The sequence below is a fragment of the Tachysurus vachellii genome, chromosome 17 (assembly GCF_030014155.1).
Source record: "Tachysurus vachellii isolate PV-2020 chromosome 17, HZAU_Pvac_v1, whole genome shotgun sequence".
Classification (NCBI taxonomy): domain Eukaryota; kingdom Metazoa; phylum Chordata; class Actinopteri; order Siluriformes; family Bagridae; genus Tachysurus; species Tachysurus vachellii.
Genome location: NC_083476.1, coordinates 16071809 through 16098520, shown reverse-complemented (window position 1 = coordinate 16098520; position 26712 = coordinate 16071809). Strand labels below are relative to the sequence as shown.

General features: G+C 37.1%; 2 protein-coding genes across 2 annotated transcripts in view; one reads left to right on the top strand and one right to left on the bottom strand.

Moving 5' to 3' along the window:
- caln2 (calneuron 2) overlaps window positions 1-12570 on the bottom strand; it is a 33515-nt gene extending 20945 nt beyond the window's left edge. Inside the window, exons 1-3 of the mRNA XM_060891626.1 lie at window positions 12031-12570; window positions 3455-3576; window positions 1033-1176 (exon numbers count right to left, since the gene is read on the bottom strand). Coding sequence (XP_060747609.1) covers window positions 1033-1176; window positions 3455-3569 — 259 coding nt within the window. The 5' untranslated portion in view covers window positions 3570-3576; window positions 12031-12570. The remainder of the gene's footprint in view (window positions 1-1032; window positions 1177-3454; window positions 3577-12030) is intronic.
- LOC132860195 (methyltransferase-like protein 27) overlaps window positions 1-26712 on the top strand; it is a 242299-nt gene that overhangs the window by 181206 nt on the left and 34381 nt on the right. The window lies entirely within an intron of this gene.

Genomic DNA, 26712 nt, shown 5'->3' with positions numbered 1-26712 from the left:
TGTATTGGACTTGTACAGAAGATTGTCTACATAATCTACTATGTCTAACAACAAACAAATTAATTAGTTAATTAAAATAAAAATATGTTGGTATTTAGCAGTGAAAAATGTCCATTTTTTTGGAAGGAACCATTTCAGAAGGAGACTCGAGTTTTAGCGTTTTGTAACATCATAGTTAAAGATTTTCCTTTACGTTTCTGAAACGGGAAAATCTCCAGTTCTTTCACTTTCTCTTGAACATGACAACGTTTTTGAAAACTGCCAAAAAAAGTTAAAAATTGGGGTGGAGAAGAAACAATTGTTTATATCCTCTATATCATAAATGATAGAAGCAAACTCACTCACTCACTCATCTTCTACCGCTTATCCGAACTACCTCAGGTAACGGGGAGCCTGTCTCAGGCGTCATCATGCATCAAGGCAGGATACACCCTGGACGGAGTGCCAACCCATCACAGGGCGCACACACACACTCTCATTCACTCACGCAATCACACACTAGGGACAATTTTCCAGAGATGCCAATCAACCTACCATGGATGTCTTTGGACTGGGGGAGGAAACTGGAGTACCCGGAGGAAACCCCAGAGGCACAGGGAGAACATGCAAACTCCACACACAATAGAAGCAAACTGTTTGGTTAAAATTATACATCATTAAGTGGAACTACAGATAGATAAAAAATGAATGTGTCATTCTATAATAAATAAAAAATCATTTGTGTTGGCACATTAACATGATACAAAAGGAATAAAACCCCTGCTGATCTTGAGAACAATATGTTGATGTGGTAACAGTAACTCCGCTTTCCATCACAACATTCCACCCTTGATAATATTCCTGTGAATTATTCCTTAAATATCTAAAGAATTCTCCAGAATAAGCTGCAGTGACTTTATTCCATAGCCTACATGTGGAGCATTTCTATATGCAGAAACACAGAGGAAAGAATACAGACTGGGAGATTTTGGTGAAGCAAAAGCTGAGCGATAGACAGAGCCTGTTAGAAGATTAAGGAGAGCAGAAACTCACCATCCATGTCCAGACGTTGCATAATGATGGCTAGCTCGACCTCGCTGGGCATGTAGCCCAGGGAGCGCATGGCCACACCCAGCTCCTGTTTTGAGATGAAGCCGTTCCCATCCCTGTCCAGTACCTGGAATGCCTCCCGAATCTCTGTGCACAAGAAGAAACATCAAGAAATTTTTGTCCAAAACTAATACAGTTAGCCTAGATTTAGGACTGCATGCACACAAACTAGTGACAAAAAAAGCTTATTGCTTATTTCTTTAACTTATAAGGATAATGTAATTAGCATAAATAGATATAATTTATTTTTGTTGTATAACCATTTGAGGACTTTAGCTATGTAAGGTGTGAACCTAGCTAGCTTACCTAAACTAAGACACCATACCTGCAAGTATTGAAGCAAACTGACAAGCTAATATTAGGCAAAGGTAAGTTTGCTGTGTTTGCTAACAGGCTAGCTAACGTAAAGTAAACCATCTTGTGTAATTAGAACCAGTAGCAATTTTCAGTTATCTAAGATAAGTTTGTATTGTATAATTAACATCCCTGACGTTCAGTAGCAAGCTAGGTAATGTAAGCTAAATAATTGCATTGAGTAGCTAAAACCAGAGCTGTGTTTATTAACTGTTATTTAAATTACTGTATTGTGTAATGAAGTAGTCAATTTTGCTAACGAGCTAGCTAATATGTCTTACTCTGTTATTAGAACAAGGAAGTGAGCAAGTATGTTTAATAAACTGTTTTAGTGATTATCAAATTTAACCTATTTCACGTTTTTTGGGACTCAGCAAAATCAGAATGTTTGTAACTAATTCACTGACATCCAGCAAATAAACACTAACTCTAAACACTGTTCTAACTGTTTGTGCTGTTTATTTCACGGCTCCCTTTTGGGAACAGATTCTCTGCTTGACAAACACACACTAACAATGAGAACACCATCCATCTCTTCACTCAGCTCCCATACTTCTCATCATTACTTTTTTTTTTTTTTTTAAAGCCCATTAAAAAAACCCCAGTGACATGATTGGAGTGGAGTGGCAGTGCCGTATGCTGTGATTATAAGAGCCCTTCCTGTTCCTGCAAAAGCCCAAGGGAATCTTAGAATCTCATCATTAACTTGGCCTATGAGGCGATCTCAGCTCTCCTTCTACTACTCCAGCTTTCTACAGTACATGCTTCTCTAATCAGGTGAAACAATCGTGCTCTTCAAAACAAAAATTTGCATGAAGTGAAGCTTTGTTGCTCTGTGCTCTGTTGTCAGATATGTCAGATATGTACTTTTAAATATTACTGTTTACTCTTTCCACCTGTATCAATCCATGGACCAGAATCAGTCCAGTGAAATATATGGTACGATGTCAGAATACTGCAGATAAGATCAATATACACATGAGCCTACAGGCTACAGAAGACATAATGACATTATGAATAATAGTCATTTATTATTTAACTACTGTACGCTTTTTATAGGGCTATAAAACCTTACTAACTGTCAATATCTCCTTATAAACTAAAATTAAGATTGGTCACAGTGTTATTATTATTTAATTTTCCTCATTATCCATATGGTGCAAATGAATAGCAGTCTAGTGGCAGTATCCATCAAGTGCAGAAAAACACCCAGATAGTCTAAAGTCTAAACACCCAGATACTCCGCATAGTGTAAAGTCTAAATGTCACCATGCTTTGATAAATGATAATAATATTCATTCATCTTCTACCACTTATCCAAACTATCTCGGGTCACGGGGAGCCTGTGCCTCAGGCGTCATTGGGCATCAAGGCAGGATACACCCTGGACGGAGTGCCAACCCATCACAGGGCACACACACACACTCTCATTCACTCACGCAATCACACACTAGGGACAATTTTCCAGAGATGCCAATCAACCTACCATGCATGTCTTTGGACCGGGGGAGGAAACCGGAGTACCCGGAGGAAACCCCCGAGGCACGGGGAGAACATGAAAATCCACACACACAAGGCGGAGGCGGGAATCGAACCCCGACCCTGGAGGTGTGAGGCGAATGTGCTAACCACTAAGCCACCGTGCCCCCCCTTGATAATAATATTTTGAAGATAAAATTAAATATTGAGAACATGTATTGAATTAAGTATTCTTCCATACCAGTAAAAAATAACAAAAGCCAAAAGCTTAGCTCAGCAAGTTCCATTCAGCAGGGAATTATTTGGAGAAATGAACTTTCTGTCTGTGAGCCTTTATTTGATATAATAATATCAACAAAGTAAAAGGCTAAAGTACAAAGCATTCAGAAAGATTAAATACTAGATCAGCTAAAACCAGGTGATTTCTTTTAAACTGTTGATATAAAATGGATTCATGTATAGTGTATTAAAGGCTATGGCTGGCTTTGCTTTGTAGACAGACAGACAGACAGACAGACTCACACACACTTACCATCGAGCTCTTCGGTGGAGATGTGAGCTAACTGTTCCTCACTGATCTCAGAGAGCGAGTGTGTCAGGAAGTTGTCTGTGTACAGCAGCCCTGCTCGCACATGGTGAAAAGGCATCTTCACCCTGAAAAGCACACAAACACACAAAGTAATTAAACAAATGATGTACACGGGAATGAAAACCTCACACACAAAGCAGTGGCATAATCACATAGTATAATATAACACATAACCTTCTAAAGCAAATTCTGGAGCTTTGTGGAACTTAACACAACACCGTTACTAATGGTTATAAATTAAACACACAGAATGGTATAAAGAAGTGAAGCTGGGCCTTGTATCATTCTGTATAATTCTTAACCCTAGTAGTTTCTTTGTTGAGATACTGACATTAGGAGTTTTAGGCTCCTGTCCGAAATCACAGACAGCCATCACTACCTCCAAACAAAACATTACACCTCTACTGGTTGCTGAGAAAGAAAGAGGTGGAGTAGTTGCATGTGTGACCATACAGTACTCAATGTTAATTAATTTTAGCTCAGGCTTTTATTTTTTTTAATCTACTCCACTACAGGTGTATGTGTAGCAGCTTCTCATGGGTCCACTAACAAACATGGAAGCCACTTAATATCTCAATAAATCTACAGATCTGCTTGAGCCATGACAATTTGCTGTTTCAAAATGTTGTCTGGAACTGCGACCCTGGCCAGGGATCACAGTGGTTCAGAAAATGGATGGATGGATTTTTTCTTGATCTTCCTTTAGTAACATTGTGCATACACTGTTTTGGAACCAGAATTCATTCATGCATGATTCTCTTGAGACTTTGGTCCATTTTCTCTCTCATACCCATCTAACACCGCAGCACCAATCCACAGCAGTGCTTAATACAGCCATCTGCCTGGCTGGTGGTTGGGCATCTCACAGAAGATTAAAAGTCTGCCAAGATAGTGTTAAAATCCTGTGCAACAAAAGATATATAACACACAAACACACACACTTTTAGTATTTAGTACACTGGCCAAAAAAAAAGAAAAGAAATAAATAATTAACGAGCACTTTTATATTGGCCAAAGAGGGGAAGCTTTTCATTGAGCTGCTCTACACTCCAACCTCAAATGTCAATATTTCTGACAGGGGGATTTAGAGATCTTTGTAAGAGTGTGAGGGGTAAACTTGGGGATTTCTGCTCTGGATTCTTTTTGTCTTCCTTGAAAGAGCTTCTCAGACACTTGACAGCCTGAGAGAAATACTAATGCTGTATTACTACTCAGTTACACTCAATACATATTTAGTCCTTTACATTTCTGTTTCTGTATTCAGATTTAAAATAGAAGTGGGATCACCTGGATGGTTGGTCAGACAGGCTGGTTTGGTTCTCACAGGACTGGAGTCTGGGATTTACATAGAATGGTGTGAAAAGCAAAAAATATCCACTGAGTACTAGCTCTGTCAGAGGAAATGCGTTGTCGATGAAAGGTGCTTTTCTGGTTTGTGCTGAAAGAAAAGCTCCACTAACTCAAATAACCACTCTTTGCAACCAGGGTGAGCAAAAAAGCATCTCTTATTGCAGTAACATCCACTTGACAAGATTAATCCAGTTGCATAGACTGCCTCTGTTATTGTCAACCATTTATGACAGCCAAGGAGGCATAGAGTAATTAACAAGCATTATTGTTAGCTTATTGTCTGCTGAAACAAACCACAAAGCACTGGCATATTTTGATGCACAGAATGCCCTGAAAAGAAAGTGAGACATAACATTCCTAATTCAGATGATGAAAATAGTCAGCTACCACACAACAGTCAGGTTTCTGACACAGACCTGAGCTGAGGACTTAACTCTGAGCTTCCAGAAATGGAAATATAGACAGCTAGTTGTCAGTAAGACTGCTTTTATGTTATGATCACATTTGGACTTTCTTCACACAGAGACAACCCAACAGCACAAGACAACAACAAAAGCAAAACACAACTTTCACACATGGTTGATTTTTACTAGAGACTTTTACAGAAATGCATAAAGATCCAACTGGTTTTTCTGTTGTACTTTACATGATCTATTGATTTGAATGATGCATGAACTTTCTCAAATCACACAAACTCAAATTTTTACATTGTATTGATTCCATTAATCATATGATGTTCCATGCATGGTAATGTCTAATTCAGTAACCACAATTAAGCTGTTTGTTGGGGAAGGGTTAAGTTATCTGCAAGAAGATAGAAAGTGGGTTCTCTTGAATTTCTAGAGGAGTTTTACATGGACACGTCTCTGATAATAAATCTGTGTGTTGAGGGTTAGGGTTAGGGTTAGGGGTTAGGATTAATGCAAAGTTTTTTCTTGTAAGAATTATTATAAATATGTATGCATAAATATACGATTATGCAAAAGTATTTACCTCGAAATAAAATCTGTGATACAAGAAAAATATTCAAATAAATGACTATTTAAAACAGTATGCAGTAACTAAGTCAAATCGATATATGGAGTGACCGTCCTTTGCCTTTAAAACTGTATCAGTCCTGCCCTGTCTTGCAATTTTATGAAAGAACAGCTAAGTTTTTTCCAAGAAACTTCCAGAACTTTTTCTTACTTCTTTCTGTTTCGACATCTATTGACAAACAGCCTCGATGATGATTTTATCTAAAAGGCCATCTATTACGTTATGTTTCCTTTTCTTTAATGACATACACTATTAAACAATTTCATGTTCCATTCATTGTATCCATTCATCCATCGACTATTAGTATTGATATTACAATTAAACTAAACTATAAACTAAACTATACATTGAAACCGTTATTGTAAACATATAATCAAAATACATCCACCAGTGTGGGATGCATCTCACATGTTCATCTCAGATTCTGGAACTGTCATGAAGATATCATACAAGCTTTATGGAAAAATCATCTTTTTCCGCACACATTCTTTGCATCTGGTGGGGATTCTTAACGGAGTGTACGAGCAGAAATGCACTGCTGATTTCACAGCCTAAATCCATGACTATTTTTGCGCTTCAAGAACCATGACTGTCCTCCTGCCTAAGGTGCAAAGGTGCCATCTGAACTCAAGATGAGGCAGTCTGGATAATTTCATGGTGTAATAACTTGACAAGACAATATCATGATTTCTATTACATCATCTTCACACTTTCAAAGAGGACGGTGTCACGGTGCCATAAGGAGAACAAGGAGTGAGGAAATGGATAGAATATTGTATCTTTGCAGTTCAATACGCAGTGTAGAATTTGATCTGTAAATGTAGAGTAGTGTCTTTTAGAAACTTAAAGCACATTGTGACATCATTACAAATACCAGTAAAACATAAGTTTGATAGTATAGCAATTTTAGATTTTCTTATAATAGTAAAGAATAGAGTTAGTTTTTTTATGGACACCACGGTGTCAGCACTTTGTAACGATCAGAGATAAAGTTGATCAGGACAATCAGAGGTAAAGCTTAAGGACAGAGGGCTTTTGCAGGTTCCTAAGCTGTGTGTTATTAAGTTTATGAGGGTGTGGGAGAGAAAAAAGAAAGGTTTGTGAGGAGACGTGTTGATGTATTTGTAGCTGTTAAGACATTAACTTTAAATAACATTAAAACTATACTGTAACTATAATGGGAGAAAAAGTGTGCATGTTCTTATTTAATAAATAATAAATGACAGAAGAAAAGGCTCACAAATTGCTATAGTGCAAGAAAAATGAAACAGTTTGGGTGTGCTTTTATTGTAAAATAAGTAACCTTTGTGTGTTAATCTTATCTCATTGAACTATCATCAAACTGGATACTTTAAAGTGCCAAATTGTCTGTCATTTTTCACAGACAGAAACTGATGGATTTGGCTTAAGCTTCAAGCAGCTCTCAAAGTGGCAGAGCTACTGAAACTTTCAAATGTCAGCAGAGATATTAGAAGTGAGCTGGTGTAGATATGAAGTCGTAGGTCCCACTCTCTTTGGGCTGCATGTCTGCTCCTGGCTCTGCTCCAGCATCAGTAACAGAGCCAGAGGTGGGATTTGGGTCACAGACACCACATCTACTGGCCACAGCTGCTGGCATGTCATTAAACTGGTTCTGAAAAGGCACACATGTGCTTGCCCTGATAATGATCTGAAAAAAATGGCCTTGCATCTTGACAAGGTTAATTGCAATCCTCATGCTGACAAGTACATTGGATTCCGATTTAGTCAGGGCAAAATCTGACATTGACAAGCTTATAAAGAGATCACAGATGAATATTAAATAAGAATCCGGTCATGAGGACAAAAGTATACATATGAATAGAAATGATAATAAAAATGTAATGGAAACATTGACATGACTGCTATGAAGAAAACATTGAAGATACAGAATGTGTGCAAATGCTCTCAGAGAGAGAGAGAGAGAGAGAGAGAGAGAGAGAGAGAGAGAGAGAGATTCTAAGATGCTTTGTGATTTGTCACAGCTTTGCTGTAGGCTTGTCAGAAATGTCAGTGGTGCTTCAGGGACACATGGACCACCCCTCACCATAATACTCTTAGCATTTCTACATATGTGTGTGTGTGTGTGTGTTGAAAACCTTGGCATTCTTCAGACAGTCAAACTTATAATATAATAATAGAGCAATGCATATCAAACCCACCTACACTGTACATGCACCTATATATAGATCTCCATTTGCATTGGACTGAAATAAAAGAGCAGTAAAATGTTACATAGGAAATCTAAAGCCTCAAGCTCTGCAGTCTGTGCTCTGCCAGCCATCCAGGGCATATGGACTTAAAAACCAAATCATTTACTCACTCAAAAGATTGTGCAGAACTTGCATAGTTGCAACAACCTGTAACATAAAAGCGGCATTTGGGAGCAATGAAGTAAGAACCAAATTGGAGTATGTACCAATTAGCAGATTTTTTTCAACTCATGCATTTCTGTTGCCCCACAAGGGATCCCATACAACATTTTTTGAAGTCTAGAAAGTCAAGTAAGTTGTCTTCTCATTAGTTTCAGCCAAAGGAAACATGAAAATTTGCATGTAAAAGAAAACCTCCACCCTGACGCTTTACATATGCTTACTGAATACTGAAATATTTGTGATGATTAGTAACTCTGGTGCTGACTTGTTTACTGATGCTGTATTGTCTTTATTCCCATGAGAAATCAGCAGTTACATACTCCACCGACAACACAGAGGGGAAATTGCTAGCATTGTTACAAAGGCATTTAATAAAGGAAAGACAGATTTTATGATCACCAACATAAGGAAAAATAATTTTGGCTGTTAGGTTAAAAAAAAAAAAAAAAAAAGACTTTTGTCACTGAACATTTTCCTGTGACAATGAATGTCATTAATAATTAATCCAATATATAAGTAGTGGAAACGTCAAACAGTGGATTTTAAGATTAGTTTTTTACAGAATTCAATGCAGCAATATGACACATTATTATGGATGAGAAGATGATAAGAGGCTGATCTGTTTGATCATGGAGTACAATTAAGGAGACAGATTAACTGGACAGGTTGAAGGACTAAAGTGTTGCTGCATCGCTCTCTTTACATTGGAGATGAAGCAAGTGTTAATTCCTACTGGAGAGAATATCAGCACTAATGACAAAAAGCATTGTGGGCATTATATGATTTAATGTAGGTATATAGTTTAGGGATAATCCTGCTTAGGATGTTGGCGGATCCGGAGATTGTTCTTGGAACACTAGACATGACAAAGACTACACCCTGGATGTGAACCCAGCACATTTCAAGACACCATGCAAATACACTTAAAACCCTACCAAAGGACAGTGCCCTATCCAGCTACAGGGACTGAACCAGGCACCTTCAAGCCATGAGGTGACAATTCTATCTACCCCATGATGATAAATACTGCTTCTTCTTATTTCTTTTACTCAGCCTATTTATTTCAAACCTCATTTTATTTTCTTCCTTGTAATGTTGTTTTATTTCTGTGGAGCACTTTGAGCTGCCTTTTATATCTGGAAAGTGCAATATAAATAAAATTTAGACAGTGGAAGTCCTGCCAAAGACTAAAGGTTGCACTTACATCTGGCAAACTATTGCTCGGGGCTGTTGTTCAGAGAGTCGTCATAATTTTAAACCTATAAGAGGGAATGGGAACGTCTGGAAAAGTCCAACCGGTACATGACAAATGTTTGTTTCATATAAACAACTTTAACAATATGCACTAAATCTGGAGGTCAATATGTTAACATTAAACCTTTTCGCATCCTATAAACAATTCAAATGGCAGGGCTAGTTTTTATGAGAGCTTTAGAGTGGATTGTAATAACAGGACACTGTTTATTGTGTAATGTATTGATTGTAACACTACAATATACTGTAACACTAAAAACTACACACTGAATTTTTTTTAGAAAGGATTTGTTGTGCCAATATACCTTATTGGCCAGATCATCTGCTAAATCAAATAGTCAAGGTTGCAAATTCTTTTTATTTTATATCCAGTTATTTCAGCTTGCATTACTAATCAGCCTTCTTCATGGCAGTGCTTCCATAATATGATGGAAACGTTTCTTTGAGAGTCTTGTCCAAGTTGACATGACAGCGTCACACAGTTTCTGCAGACTTCTCAGGTGCACATTCAGGTTGTGAATCTCTTCTTTTAACACATCCCAAATGTGCTCTAGTGGATTGAGAGCTAGTGATTAGAAAGGCCAGTGAAGAACACTGAACTTATTGTTATATTCACATGGTGCTTTATCATGCTATAAGTAGCCAGTTCCTGGATGCACATGGTCAGAAACAATATTCAAATAGGCTGTGGCATTCAAGCGATGACCGATTGGTATTAAAGGGCTCAAAGTGTGGCAAGAAAACTTTACCCACACCATTACACCACCTATTTAGATAACCGCATGAATGAGTAGTTGAACAGGCGTTCCTGTTGAAATGCTCGGCGAGTGTAAACCAGTATAAAAGTCACCTTTAGTCCATCATACACAAGTCATCAGACATAAACATGTACATTAAAGAGCCAAATCATGGCAGATCATAACTGATCAATAACAGTGTATGATGTTTTAAGGTACATTTTTCATCCATATCGTATAATACTAGGGTCACAAATGTTTTATGCACAAATTAACCTCTGGCCCAGTGATGGATCTCTGTGGATGAATCAGGGCTCTCTGTGGAACAAGTTATGAATGTAATGAGCATACATATTCAACATCTTTACCTTGGGTTAAAGTGTGCAAGTCAAGACACAGCTGTCTAGCAAATAACCTAAATGATTATTTAAATCATTATGTTTATAAAAATGAACCTAAAGGGTTAATTCACAATTGGTGGGCAAATAAACTATTACCTGATTACAAGAAGTATCCTAAATTACTGACAACAGACCAACTAACCAAGCAAGAAAAAAAAATACAATGTCAACCATTTTTAATATTTTTGCAGTAGATGTATTTGACGTTTCACAAACACAAAATCCAGTGACATTTTAGATTGTAATTGAAAATTATTTAGTAGAATGAAAATGACAAGCACACACACACACACACACACACACGCACACACGCACACACACAAAAAGCAGATCTCAAGCAATTCTAAATCTTGAAATTTCTGTGTTTTTAAATGTTAGTGTTACATTTTACTGGATTTTATGTAAATATTTGGTGCCCCTGCCATTCTTCTCCTCTTGGCTTTATTACCTGACTTTTTTTTACACCAGTTGCAATCAATTGCAATCACGAGTATTCAAACACCCTCTAAAATCATCTAAACAGAAAATATGAGAACAGCAGAAAACACAGCTGTACTTAACCTCCTTATGAAACATCCGACGGAAGGTGGGTTTCCAGAGCACATGCGCTCACCGGCCACCTGCAGAGCCCAAATCTCCCCGCGCTCAGGACTTCAGATCCGCTTGCGCTCATTTTCTCACTTAACAGAGCCGGACCCAGTGACCACAACCCCAACTACGACCTGGACAACTTGGACAACAGACATGGACACCGGATTACTTTCTTACGGGCACTTGTAAAATTCCTGCGTCTGCTTCGCGCCAATGTGAGCTGGACACCATCTCAAGGAGCGCACATAATAGCGCACCGTCTTTGTGTATCAAATTAGAATGGTGTGTGACTTAGGATACAGTCTGATTTATACAGAGCATACTAGCTTCCAATGTACGGGTCAAATCTCCCCATACAAAACCGTCTCTTGCGGACAAAACGAAATAACAACAACTTCGGATGTCAAATGTCTCTCTCGGGGATGTGCACGAACGGGGATGTGAACTACAGCTGCTAATATCTACCGCTTGGGGTGTATTGTACTCAGTAATTACCTCCTACAAAATATGTCCTACAATCCATACAGTGAGGACTCCTTCAGATTAATATAGGTTACTGGTCACCATGACGCACAGACACAGTATGCGTAATGTCGGATTAAACTGATCAGAATGGACCAAATGTCTAGTTGACTTTAAGTCCTCAGGCATTAAATGGACACAGAGCAAGATTAACAACAGGTGCAAAGACAATATGAGACGACTGTAACAATGAGCACTTTATCCAGGCTGCCAGGATGAACTACATCTCTTACCTCTGTGAAGGCTGAGTCCTGTTGCGGATGAGTTCTCAGTCCGTTCGGGATGCCCAGGATTCAGGGGAAATGTCCGCTAGCCGTCGTCTCATATCATCATAGAAAAGTCAGAAGGGAATGAGAAAACATCTCACAAATCCATGCAGGTTTCATAGATCCTTCTTGGGGCTGATGTGTGCAGACTCCACAGCGGGGAGTTCAGTGATGGGGAATGATGGTTCGCCAGTCTCCATGGCATCAAGACATAAAGAGGTGCTGTTGTGTTGAGAAGCGCTCACTCTTTACCACCTTTGCCAAGAGCACTCTCCAGCAGGTGTAGTGCCCTCCTGCCAACACCTTCCCATAAACATTCACAATAGCCTGGGTAGCTGGTGCCAGTTCATCATGCGCATGACGCCAAACGCCAGGAAAACGCTCATATCGCTAGGGGTGCGTGTGTGTTTGCGCGCGCACGCGCGCGTGTGTGTGTGTGTGTGTGAGCGTGCGCGCGCGTGCGTGTGTGTGTGCGTGTGCGTGTGTGAGCACCTACATACTTCTCCGCAGTGTCTTTTCGTTTCCCCCTTTTTCTACCAAAGTGGTGGAGGGTGGAACATTACTCAACAGCTCCTCCAGTAGCTGAATAGTGCAATGTTGTATGTTGCAGGTAGGCCACAAGTTATTGCTGAATCACGTGACCTATATCCTACATCCTTAATAATCCTTAATTTATATAAAATATTTTTTACACTGTAATTAGACACAACTGATATGGAAGTATGGGTCAAGTCAGGAGCAGCAACCAACAAGTGAAAGACAACACAGATTAGGACACGGAATCACACATTAGAGGAGAGAGAGCGAGAGAGAGCGAGACAGAGAGACAGAAGGAGAGAGAGAGGGAGAGCGAGACATACAGAGAGCGAGACAAAGAGAGTCAGAGGGAGAGGGGGGGGACAGAAAGAGACAGAGAGAGAGAGAGAGAGAGAGAGAGAGAGAGAGAGAGAGAGAGAGAGACCAGTAATAAAACCAGATACAAACATTTTGTGAATTCTACAAAAAAACATTTTGTATATTTTATTTAGTTTTACAGAAATGACAGTGTGATGTTCATTATTTGGTACATATTGTCTACATAAAAAATGCAGAAATACTGAACAAACTTATGCAAATGAGCATACTGTTTGAAGAAAGTATAGTATTTAATATAAAATTGTGTATGTATTTTAACTAATACAGTGTAGAGGCAAGGAGAGCTGAACAAACAGACACATTCTGCACACCAGTGGTCCTTAAGGTCCAATTACGTAACTTATATTACTTTTAAAGGCACACTATATTCACATTTCAATGCACAAGATACTGTACATATTAACATTACAGAAGATGTAGCACATAACTTACAAAGAATAACAAACTTTGGTCGTTTTATTATTGAGATTGTAGAAAAAAGGTTCTCTTTTTATAGGAGCCCTTAATGATTATTTGTGGAACACTACTATAGAGGGTTTCCTGTCCATAATGCGAAGAACTGCAGGGAAGTAATATGTGGGCAAACAGGAAGTAGATGTTCACTTTTATGAATAAAACATGTATCTATTAAATGTACATAATCAATTCATCATTTTAACGAAAATTCTTACATGTTAAAAAAATACTTTGCAAATGTCCAATGGATGCATAAATTGATTTTAAGTGTTGACAGAACCCAGAAAAAAAAAAAGCACAAACATACTGAGAACTTCAGAACTTCAAAAAGACTGACAGACTATAAAGTGGAGACGCTGGAAGAAACTGTGGAACATTACCTCCATTCTTATCATGTTACTTACTGATCCATCACTGCACAGTTTAAGTGATTCCTCTGCTGTAACGAACCTGAATAGAAGAACTGATTATTGACTAATGAATGGAATTAGGTGCATTTGAAGATGGACACTGTAAAAGATAAGATCAATACAGGTTTAAATAGAAGGTGAACTAATATGGAGACATTGACCGATTTACTCTTCCTCTCCTTGACATCCGTCACAGCTCACTTTGTGCCCTGGGTGCCTGAGATCCCGCAGTGTGAGACATCATTGTGAGAAGTACAAATGTTACAGACTGGAAATGACCCCAAGTTATACATTCTTTATTTTACAATCCTAATTGAAATTCTAAAGATAAGTTAGGAGCTGAAGCTACTACTCATTATTAAACCATTAGGATTGCACCATGATGTATAAATATATCTTTTGGCTGTGGCTGTGTATATTTAAAGTTTACAAACTGAACATTAAACATGTCAAAATGGATGAATCCTGTGTGGTACAATTCTGTTTGTGGACAAACTGAACTTCAACCGATAAGCTTGTTGCTAATGTACAAGCAGTCAATTCTGGTCCTGTTCTGCTGAGTTCTTCAGCAGATTTCTGTCTGTGTCTCATCTAACTAAACTAACTACAATCAACTCTTAAAATACTGGCACCCTTTAAGAGATGAGCAAAAATGGTATAGGTCTATCATTGTATTCAATATATTGCAACTCCTAAAGGATTTTTTCTTAAATATTGCTCTCAGTAATTTTTTTTTCCTTTTATCTTTGACAAAATACAAAAAATGTAAAAATCCGTTCTGAATTTTAAGTTGTACTTAATTCTGTTGAAAATTCAGCAACAAGCTATTTGAAAGGAGTACAAGAAAGTACAAAGTTTTGCTGACAGCAAGACACTAAATGAAACACGTGTATGTAGTCTTGTATCACCCAGTATTACTTCAAACTTAACTTTTTCTCCTTCTCTCCATTCTTATAAACACTATGCCATTTTTTTTATCTCTATGGAATCAAATCTGAGATCATTTACGATAAAAGCGCAACTTGTACCATTTATTTTCTAACTGCTTTCTCTGAAAAATGTTTTTTGTTTGCTTTCCTTTGACCTTGAGACCGCGTGTGAGCACTTGGCTGTGCCACTTGGAGGGAAATTGCAAACATTATCTGAAATCTCCACCTGATTGTCATCTAGAGAACAGGGCAGGAAAGTAAAAACACTCAGGAAGATAATTAACTCTATGGGTCAAAGAAGTCAGATGACACTTAACACATCAACACTGTCTGGATGTCTTGGCACTAGATTTATATAGTAAGGTAAAAATAAATAAATAAATCATTAAAACCCAGCAAGAAGACCATATAATACAAATGGGCATATTGCAAGACAGTAAATATAAAATGTCATGTGACAATACTACAAATGTAGTTAATTGAATTATGATCATTTTTACCTCTGCCTTAAGTACTTCTTTCACAGCATTGAAAGCACCTGTTTTGTACTTTTTTCTGGCATTAATCTTCAGAAACTTTTCTGGCAACAGAATCTTGTGGGCTACAATTCTGGATCTCCACATTTTTTGTATTTCTGTGTATGTACTGCTATACAGCAGCTTTGACTGTAGTCATCACATTTTTCATTGTAACAGCTAATTCACAGGGGCCTGCATGACGGACACTCACGATATATTTCTAATATACACAAAATGTCCCTGATATATTGATAGCGGCTGAGACATTTAGTTAGCATTTTTGGAAGGACTCTCCAGTGTCAGCACTTATATAATAGAATATAATAGAATAAAATAGAAGCCTTTATTTTGACATATATACAGTATGTTACAGCACAGTGAAATTCCTTCTTTATAAGAGCTGGGGCTTGAACCCCAATAATCTAAACAACAACCCAGAGCCTTTATCATTTTAGCCACCACTGTTTAGCCCCCACCATTGCCCAGTGCCCCGACCATTGCCCCCATTGTTTCCCATATTGCCCACTTTGTAACACTTAGACAATTTTCAGACACAGGCAAAGGCTTAAAACACTTCAGGATGTACAGTTGTAGGAAAATAATCAGTATCTCTTCACTTAACATCAGGCCCCATCAAACCACTGCTTTGTTGATTATTTGTCCCGTAATAGCACATCATGGTTTATTCCTTACTTCAATAACATGCAGAAAATATAATCTGAAAAAAAAAGTCAAGAATAAATTAGGTTGGTCATTTGCAATGTTAGTCAACTGCCTATTCCTGTGAAATTAGATGATTCTATAATGCAACAATAGGACCACTGTGGATTCTGATGTTGGTGTATTTTTTTTTTATCAGCATCACCATAAACTGATTAATATTGTATTCACAAAAGGATGATATTAAAAGCTCAGTTTAAGGGTCTGAGAAGGAGAGAAGCCTGTTGGGCATGGGATCAGTGAGTGTTTAAGAAGGAGGATGCAATGTGTTTTAATTAAAAAGATAATGAGATAAATAAAGGAACCCAATCACTTTGAGAATTACCACTAGATTGTAATCATTGTCTCAGTGTGATGTATTGACTTCCTCTGGATTAGGATTAAAGAGCCCAATCACCAGCGAGTGAAAAACAGGGCCAGTTGTCCTTGGTTTGATAATATGAGCAATTTATCTTAGCCCATAATATTCTAGCACTGTTAACAGCCTGCTAATAGTAGGATCTGATTTATGTGTTATGTAATATTACACTGAGATATAAATAGAATCCCATGTGTTTGAGGAACGCTAGATCAGGCAAGTTCAAATCCCACTCACAAGATGTTTAGATGTTAGGTTTTGGACTGAGGCCCAGATGTATCCATGCAGCCTACTCCAAAATCTTTGCAAGCTCTGAGTCAATCATGAATTATATTGTTAAGTATTAGGTTGCTCATTATTTAATATTTTGCTCAGTGTGTATTGTATTTGTTATTCTACTTTTGTGTTTGTGTGTATTGTGTGTAAGTTCTGTTACATGATCCACTTACTCCTACCCTTAGTTTTCCCACAAACAGTTCAGTGTACATATGTCCTGTGCAAATGATAAATAAACTTCATATGACTTGACATTTATTTTTACTTGCACAGAAATTTAATGCAGTTATCAAGCTGTACATGCATTTATATGAAGGTGGTCCATCCAAAGCATTACCATAATTGAATCTTTACCTGTTAATAACGTGTTTTTTTTTTATATATAAACATGCATGCATCAAGATGACATACTTCCAGTAGTAAATCTCTCCATTTTCTAAAAGCACTACCTATGTTTATTCCAGTTTTGCTGCACATGTTGTCAGATATTTGCTGATAATAAATGCATTTCATCATCAGACTGAGATGTGAGTGAAGTAAAAGCGGTTATGTCTGTAAAAAAAAAAGGCTGGCCCATGGAAACGCAGACAAGCACAGGTTTATATTAGCAACAGGATTTCTAAGCTACTTGTGGTAATGCCTTTGCCTATGCAATTTTTTTTAAAGTGCTCTATTAAAAAACTAAAATGAGACTACTATACCTTTAACTGGGAGTGTATTATCGTATAAATAATAAAGCAGCACTGCATTCAGTTATTAAATGGAAACAGAATCATATAAATAAATAAATTGAGGATTTTAAAGTAGCCTCTGAAGGTGACCACAAATGAATAATGCAAAACATTGTGAATATAACATGAACACGTGACCTTCATGCAGGAAGCAGGCCATCCTCGTTCCTCTAATATGCAGCTCTGATTTCTTGCTTCTGTTCCTGTGAGTTGGACATATACCAGGTTCCTCTGTGCTAATTTTAAAGCTGATTTTGTGAGACTGCACAGATTGCGACATCCAAACTATTAAAACAAAAAAATGTTATTTAGCCGCAACAAATTAATTTATGCTTAAATCCAAATGGCATCTTTAATGGGCTTTTACCGAGGCACAGAGGGTTTTGCAGAAATACCACTTTTAGTAAGCAGTTTTTAAATACATCAAAAGAAAAACAACATACAGAGGCACCTTTGAAATAATTAACATTATATATTATAGAAACGATTTTAAGAATTCAGTCAAAAACAGATTAAAGAGAATATCAATAAAGCAGCTGAATTTAACATGCAGTCACGGTAATCAGTAGTTTTGAATGCAAATGGAAGCTTTGATGTGTCCTTTTTGTAGTCTGGGACATCAAAAACCTTGGCACGGTCATAATAATATTATGAAAATGTATAAAACTGATTTTACACCATGCTGCACTTGAACTTGATGAAAGACACCTTTTTTCCCCTCTTTGTATAAGATTCACTAACTCTGATTTATGTATGAGAATGACTGGAGTTTAGCTGAAACCTTGGGCAGATTGTGTGCAAAGTCACACTATATTAAAAGAGTGTAACCCTTCACTGTCAGCCTGCTCTCTTCCTGAGCTGTGAACCAAATATGAATGTCTGGGTTTCCTCGTCACTAATCCACTCACGCTCTTGCCAAACCCCATCTGTTTATTTACTTTCACTCACACTGTTTAAACGAATCTGTTAGGATTCAATGCAGAGCAAGATCTTGAGCTGCTGCCGCTTTGCCCTTGAGGAAGTCAATTCAGTTATTAGGTTTAAAAACATGTACATGTTTTTTTTTACATGTGTATGCAACAGAAATGATTTGTATGAATAAAGTATGTGAAGCAAAGAAATCTGTCCTCCTCCAAAAAGTTTAATACTTTAAACCAAGAAGCCAAAAACATTTATTATTTGAAAGCTGGACAGTTATATATGCAAACTTTCCTGAGGAGAAAGAGGGGATTGAAAAATGAACATCAGTGGAGCTTAAATTCATTCCCTTTTTTTTTATTTCATTATGCATTACCGGAGTCCATCCGAAATCTCTTGCAGCAGTGACTCATGACCATAGATTTTGATGGGGCAGAAGAGCATTAACAACATAGCCTCGGACAAAATTAAATACAGAAGCTATCGCACTTGCTGGAAGCTATGGGTGATTATCTATTAATATTAATATAAAATAATCAAAACAAACAAAAAAATTCAGTTGAGGTTCCACTGCATACAGTCATCGAGATTACAGTCTAGAAGCTTATTTTATATTTTAGGTTTCAGACATACTTGTTGTTCAACTTTGTTCAGTAAAGCAGTTTTGTTTTACTGAACAAGAACTAAAAAGAGTTGTGAGGTTTTAGCAAAATTTCTACATTTTAAAAACCACTTAAAAGACCTGAAACTAAGCCTAAAATTTTGGACGTGTTCTTCTTTTTCTCCGCAATTACACTTTGTCTTTGCAAAATTTCCCCTTATCAGAAAATCCTATTGCACTTTCAGGTTGTCCTGTAAGGTCTCGATTTCATGACGTTATGTTACTGGAAATTTCAGAGTGCTTTGGGAGTTTTAAAATCCTAAAAAGTAAGCATTCTGTATTGTATTGGTCATTAATGGTTGATAATGTCCAGTTGTGCTGTTTTTCCAGGTAGTTACAATAAATTGTTTGCAAACATATATATTAAGCAATCAATTATTAATCAAGAAACATTCTTACAAATATGGTATTAAAAATCTATTAGCAGTGGTTTTACAGGATATCTATATCTTGTTTTAATATTTCTAGCAATCTTGTATGTTACAAAATGGTTACAAAATATGACCTGTACTGAGAGTTAACCCCTGCATGGCTTTGTTGGTGTCCTGCCTGGAAATCGAAGGCAGGCCACAGTGGTAAAAACACAGGTCCTGATCCACTAGACCTAAAGGGGACCAATTTTCAGGAAGCCAGTGAACTATATAAATGTTAAGCATACACTGTAAATCCAGCTGGACTCAGGTCATAGAAAGGCATGTATAAAATAAAACCCTATTTCAGTCAGAAATATTGCACAGAATGAAAAAAGGCAATCGCATTGAGAGTGCATCAGAGTGACCTTGAAAATACAGACTGAAGGCTTTATGCATGTAGAATACAGAATAACAGCAAAACACCGTCATTTATCGTGACTCAAGGCAACGTGAAGGTTACAGCAGATATTTCAGATTATAGACTTAGATTAAGTTAAGTTTGATAAGGAGTTAAAATACTCCATAGGTTATTTTAGTCAACACCCATGAAAAGGAGTTTATAGACAACAGTAATAGAATTTTTTTGTTAGTTTGTTTTGTTTTTAAATAACCTTCAATTGGGAAAGGTATGGAGTAATTTAAAATTTGCAATCCAATTCAATAAAATATTTAAAACATGTTACAGCTTAATGCTTGCTTGTCTTAACATTTTGCAAGAAATGAAAGTTGTCACCATTAAAAGGTTAACAACATGGATCAAGAAATAAGAGCAGATTCACTCTGTAGTGTTTAGAAAAGACTTTGTTTGCATTCACATTTGCATTGTAAGATAAACCCATTACCTCTAAAACATGATGCATAGAGGCAGTGAAAATTCACCATATAAAAACAGTGAAGCATTCAGTCTGTATGTAAATATAATGAGGTGAAACAATAAAGCCAGAAACTGATGTAATATTTCACTTTTAAAAATGTTTCACTTTTATTTAAACAAAATCGTGCATATGCGATATATTTCTTAAACTGTAAATAAATTACCTGAATAAAAAAAAAATAAAAAAAAATGCTAGAAAATCTGTTATTATAAATTTCTATAATTCTTATAACAAAATGTATGTTGAATATGGATAATTTGGATAATTTGAATGATTTGGAATATGGATATTTCCTACCTGTGTTCTCCGTGTGGTGCCTTGCTAAAAGTTTTCCACTGTTAAAATCTGTTAAAAATTGAAAGCCCAAATAAATTAAGTACTGAAAGGCAGCCGGATATTGACTGCTGTGTCAAGAGACTATTGGGAAGTGAAATATGCAGTGCAGCAAATAACCACTAAGTGAGTCATCAATATCAGAGCAGACAGACCTCTAACACGCTTTACTGGCCACCTCTGTCTTATTTATATGTCATTAATATTGACAGATATTTTTTGTCCATTTTAAGGAAAGAAAAAAGCAAACTGTGTGAAAAATTTACAGAAATTCAACTGGCAATATATTTAGCTATATAATAATCTCATAAGGAAAATTATTAGATATATTTCCCTTTATTCAAGATATTTTCACTACCTAAAATTAAGATCGTTTTTTGAAATGTTTACCTCTCAAGAAAGTCATTAAACAATCAAAGCTTGTCCAGATGTGTGATGTTTAATTGATTTTGCCAGTCCTAACACCTGTACAGAAATGACATCATATCACACTGACAAATAAAAATAATGCAGCGTGGCAAAATCAGCTACTTGTCTGTCGTATCTCTGTATCAAATGACGTAGACTGTAGAATAAATTAGGTAATCAATCATACGCGGCTCGATCGGCTATATTACTATTTTTGTTCCATTGTATGTTGCACTTCAAAGATGCTCGACGATGAGTAAAATTAATTATGGATTATGATTTTAATGCACATTTGAATGTCTTTTACAACCGGCACGTTACTCTATGCTGTGATTAATGCTGATATGGCTGTGGGTTTTGGGTAAGACCTCAGAGTGAGCACTCATAAGCAAGCTTTTAAATGAGAAGTGGAACACCAAGTGCAAAACTTTGTAGACTGCTCACCAGTAAAGATTGCATATGATCCATAAAGAGCATGCTGAATGGATTTTAAACGAACAATCACCATTTGACTTCTGGATACTGAAATGTTCTGATCCCAAAATGTACAGAAAGGTATTCACAACAGCCCTGGCCTGAAAATGAGATCAGCTGCATACGGACTCTCAGGAGATGAAAAAAGTCCAGTTATTTGTTTCCTTCTTACTAAACCCCTGACTCAGCTGGAGAAGTATATGCCATTTTGCTGATGTATTGAATCAGATGTGTTAATTGAGGGAAAACATTCAGCTGTGACCCTTCATGATTGAAACTGGTGTACTTTGACCAATAGCAACCTTCACACCATTAGATTCACAAAGCACCTCATAGGAGGAGTAGACGGATGGATTGTCACGCCTGCAGACTTTCAATGGCTGAAGTTCTCTACAAAGATACCATAAAATGAGGTCAAGCCTAGCCCGATGGCTATTCTCTGATTTCTTCTTCAACTAGTGGAACTGATGGCGGTTATCAGCCATGGAGGAGTCTTTAGAATAATGATCACCCACCAAGGCCCACTGATAAATCTGTGTTGACAGGAGAAAAGGAGAGATGGCTGCTTGTGTGCAGGCAAAGAGAAGGCAAAATATGTCTTCCAGCAAGGCAATGTTTCTCTCTGTCTGCTTCCTGTCCACCAACTCACCTCCTCAATGAGACACTACACTGGTTACAAGGCTAATTTCAGACTCAGAAAAAACACAGAAAGATAAATGCAAAGAATATTCTGGAAAATACAAAGAAGGAAAAACGAACAAATGAAACAATGAAACACAGAGAGAGAGATTGAGAGAGAGAGACATAGAGAGAGGGAGAGACAGAGAGAGAGAGAGGAACAGCTGGTGGTGAATAAATCATGAGTGGTTATTGAAATGTATATATAACAAACCAATTAGAGGCATATTGCACATTGTATAAATGTAGTATATACAGTAATAGTGTAGAGCAAGAAAGGGTAAGCTTAGTGAAAATGAGTCCTTAGCCCTTGCCAGCTTTTAAGGACTGCGGTGGACTTGGGGGATTATTATTACACCTGCTGTGCCTGCACTTCTCTTTTATGAAAGAGTTTGAAAAAGATTTGCTTCCATTTATCCTGAGAACTGATCGCCATCTCTAATAGACCTGACTATATCATCAACAAGCAGCAGTGCAAACAGATCATGTGTCATGCTGCGTCCCAAACGAGCTGAGAGCCAAACAGACCTTTCACTCTCCACATTAACAAACAGCTCAGAGTCTTGCACTCTGCGAGAGGCAGAGCTTTGTCAAGTACCCAAAAAAAGGCAGTCCACACAGTCCAAGTAAATAACAAGGCAAACTTCTAAGCAAAGTTTAAGAAGAAATGTTTCTTGGGGCAATTGTTAAAATTGTTTAAATGCAATGTTTATCCGAACTTTTAATAACGTTGACTCGATTGAGTTCTTACAGGATTGCAGTCAAGCCCATGTCTATATCTCTGGCAGATGAAGCATCTATGTGACTGTATCATTATTAAATTGAACTGGTTTACTGTCATTCGGTCCTCTGTGAAAAGAAATTGAATCTGACATGCCACAATCTGGCTCTGTGTAATAAAACGGACAGAGTCATACTGAGCCACGTAAAGCCTCCAGCAGGATGTTATAGCTCACACATAAAGTATTTTTTTGTTGTTGGCCACAAGAGAGAGCAGACAATATTTAGAGCAACACACAGCAGGGTGTGTGCTGTGCTTTCAGGTATTTACATGCATATAGTTAAAAAAAATAACCCTTCAATCATCGCTATGCTTGAGAAAACTAGAGAAAATTACAAGAGAGAAAAAATCTAATAGTATGTCACACCACCTCTCTATGTGGGAAGATGTCTGTCTACTTGGATCACCTCCTATGGATCAATGATGTGGAACACCAGGCTGTGTTCAAAAGGTCAGTTCCTCTCAGTGGCACAATACACACTCACAGTCTCGATTAATATCGAGGTACACAGGTAAGTCATCTGAAGGTCAGCTGCTAGATTCACGTTCAGTCCATTAGAGCAGTCATAGAACAAAGATTAAAATAATCTAATGTACACACTTTTTATAACTGCCAAATGTAAATGTTTGGAGGTACGCAGTGTGAGGAACAAATCCATCCATCCATCCATCCATCCATCCATCCATCCATCTATCTATCCATCCATCCATCCATCCATCCATCCATCCATCCATTCATACCTCAATTAATTTTCTGTACATGTCTGTCCTTCACAGGCTCACAGAGACTTTGGGACAAACTCCTGCTCATTCACACACACTGGAAAATTTAGAGATGTTAATCAGCCTACATGTCTCTGGACTGGGGTGGAAACTGGAGAACCCAAAGAAAACCCCCAAAACATGTGGAGAAAACCTGAACTCCACACACACAGGTTGGAGATGGAAAGTCTAGCCCACCCAAAATATTCTGGAATATGGCATATACCCAATTAAAAAAAAAAAGTCTATCAACCAATATTGTTATGCTACACAGCACATGTCTAGAGTTAGACATAAACTTAGGGGGTTTAAAGAAGTGTAATATTTTGGTGTTCATGCACTGAGTGTTGAGGAGCCTTATTTAACTCCCCCTGGTGTTGTTTGGTCTACATCTTTCCTGTGCCAAGCTCATTTACAGTAGCTTCTGCTCTACATTGTCAAAAAGCAGCTTTACAGAAATCTAAAAATTGGAAATGTTAAATTAGATCAAGAAATAACGAGGAAGAAACATTGACAAGAACAGAATAAAGAGTAGATTTTAAAAAAGTACTATAACTCAGACTAACGATAAGGATGGTAAGAGAGAAGACAGCAGTGATTTAAAAAAAAAAAAAAGGTTGCAGAACAACCTGAAAGCAGTAACAACAATAATAAGCAGTGAGCTTTTCTGCAATCATCTCTATTCCTGCTCTTCACACAAACCTCTTTTAAAAACGAAGCACAGAGATGTGCATCTAAAAGCATTTAGATGAATCAGAAATCTTTTGAAATAACACACTCTGGTCAGATGAAAGAAAAAAACTCTTTGGGAATGGTTCAGCTTGTCGTGTTTGGAGAACGAAGGGCTGCACATATGATCGTAAGAACAACAAACCCACAGTGAATTATGAATGTGAGAGAATCATAATACAGGGCTGATTTTCTGCTAACAGTACTGGGGCATTAGCAATCATTGCAGAAATCACAGAAGAATGGCTCGATGGTGCTAGGATGGACTATGGGAAATTTTGATATCCGTCAAGAAACCAAATCTGTATAGAAGATGCAGGTTTTAACAAAACAATCCCTGTCTTGAATCCTTTATGAAGGATTTTGAAGTTGCAAATGCATCACAAGCTCACTGCTGCAAAAAAGGGCGAACTACTCCTTACTGCTGTAATTGACAACAGCTTTGCAACAAAGTATTTGGGTTATTATTTTGTGGTATCTAAATTCATTTCCCTTTAGGCTTAAATGGTATTAGGTGTGTAAAATTGAAGTGAATATATACACTGGATGTATTTTGACAAACCAAAACAAAAGTGTGCGAGTACTTACTGTATGTACTGTACCTCACTGTATGCCAGCTGTGTCTGATAGTGTATAAATTATAGATAGATTAAGTATAAATTATGGCCTGATTTGTACGAATTATGAACCAATTGTATATTTAATCTAGCCATAGTGTACAATTTAATCTTTTGATAATCACAAAAGCACCGATTATGGACTGATAGTGTAGCATAATGTGTCTGATATATAATGCGTCTCTGAGTGTGTGCTGTGTGTGTGTGCATGTGTGTGTGAATGTGTGTGTGCGCATGTGTGCACTCTTAAAGGTTAACAATTAGCCTGCAGTAATCCCAGAACATGCTAAAATGCCAGGTGCAGTTTTATGAGAAAGAGTTATTAATGACTGAATTATTATAGAACGTGTCCACATGTTGCAGCCTCTGTTGAAAGTCTATGCATGTGCACGCTCAAGCCAAACAATGGCAATGAGTGAATGATGCTGTTATCTTTGATTTGTGAATACATGGGTGTTTTTTGTGCCAAAATGCTTGCTGTGGAATTTTTTTTTTACAGTAATTTGCAGAGGTTTTTTTTTTTTTAGGAAAACTAATTAAATTAGCAAAACTACAAACACATGATTGATCTTTTAAACTACTACCAGTGAAGACAAACGTAATTAATTTCTATGATAGCTGCACTCATGTTTAACACGTGTATCAAAGAGATTTGTTTTTGATTGAATGCTTGTTGTGACAATGTCGCACAACATGTCTTGTCCCAAATCTGTGGTCATTATGAACAATTGTTAATTTTCCTCCTAATATCACAGGGTTTGCTAGATTTTGCTGTAATTTTTGTGCCATGCCTTCTAGGCCCTCACATCATTCTACTGCAACCCTTAGAAGGTCTACTTCACATGAGTAAATGTATAAAAGCTAATTCTAAAGCTAATTTTCCTCTGGTGCAAAATCAAAAGTGTATACACATTGTGCAGGTTTGAGACTCTTCAGGTCTTTAGAGTACATCCATCTTTAACCCTCACTTGGTCTGCTCCATGATTGGACCTCATTAATATAATACTCCCATTTTATATGAATATTATATAGAAATATCATCTTGGAACTGAATAATAATATAATATATTAATAATCTTATCTGGGAAATGAACCTAATGTACATTACTTCTTGTGAAACTCTTTCTGGAGAAATTTCTGGTTACTTTTACTGTTCTTATATGCAGCACACCACAGATATCTGATGACAAAGCAACAAATTAACATAATCCTTACTGTGCAGCTTGTATATTTTATGTATTGGTAAATAATTAATGGTCTGGTTAAGCAAAGCATCTTCTGAAATCAAAACTTCACAAACTTCCCCGCTATTATAAATTTAAAATCCTGGATCTATTATCATTTTTGTCAGTTCCTAAAATCTGGTTATCTGTCCTAATCGGTGCATGCAGAAGTCTGACTCAGTGATCTATTTTTAACTGCATCTTTAGAGACAGTCTTTAGAGTATAACGGTACAGAGTGTGGTTTGTGTTCGACGAAAATCCCCAAAGTGCCAGAATTCGTTCCTTTGGGAAAAAGAGTGCTTCACAGCTGCTCAGTTCCTTTTCAGTCCAATTATTAGATTAAGATCTCACAGCCATCAGCGCTAAGTGTGAACTTAGCAGTGAAAAAAAAACAACTGTTAGATTATGTAAATCAGTCTGGAGGAAATATTGATTACATGTAAGTAAATGTCAAATTTAAGCA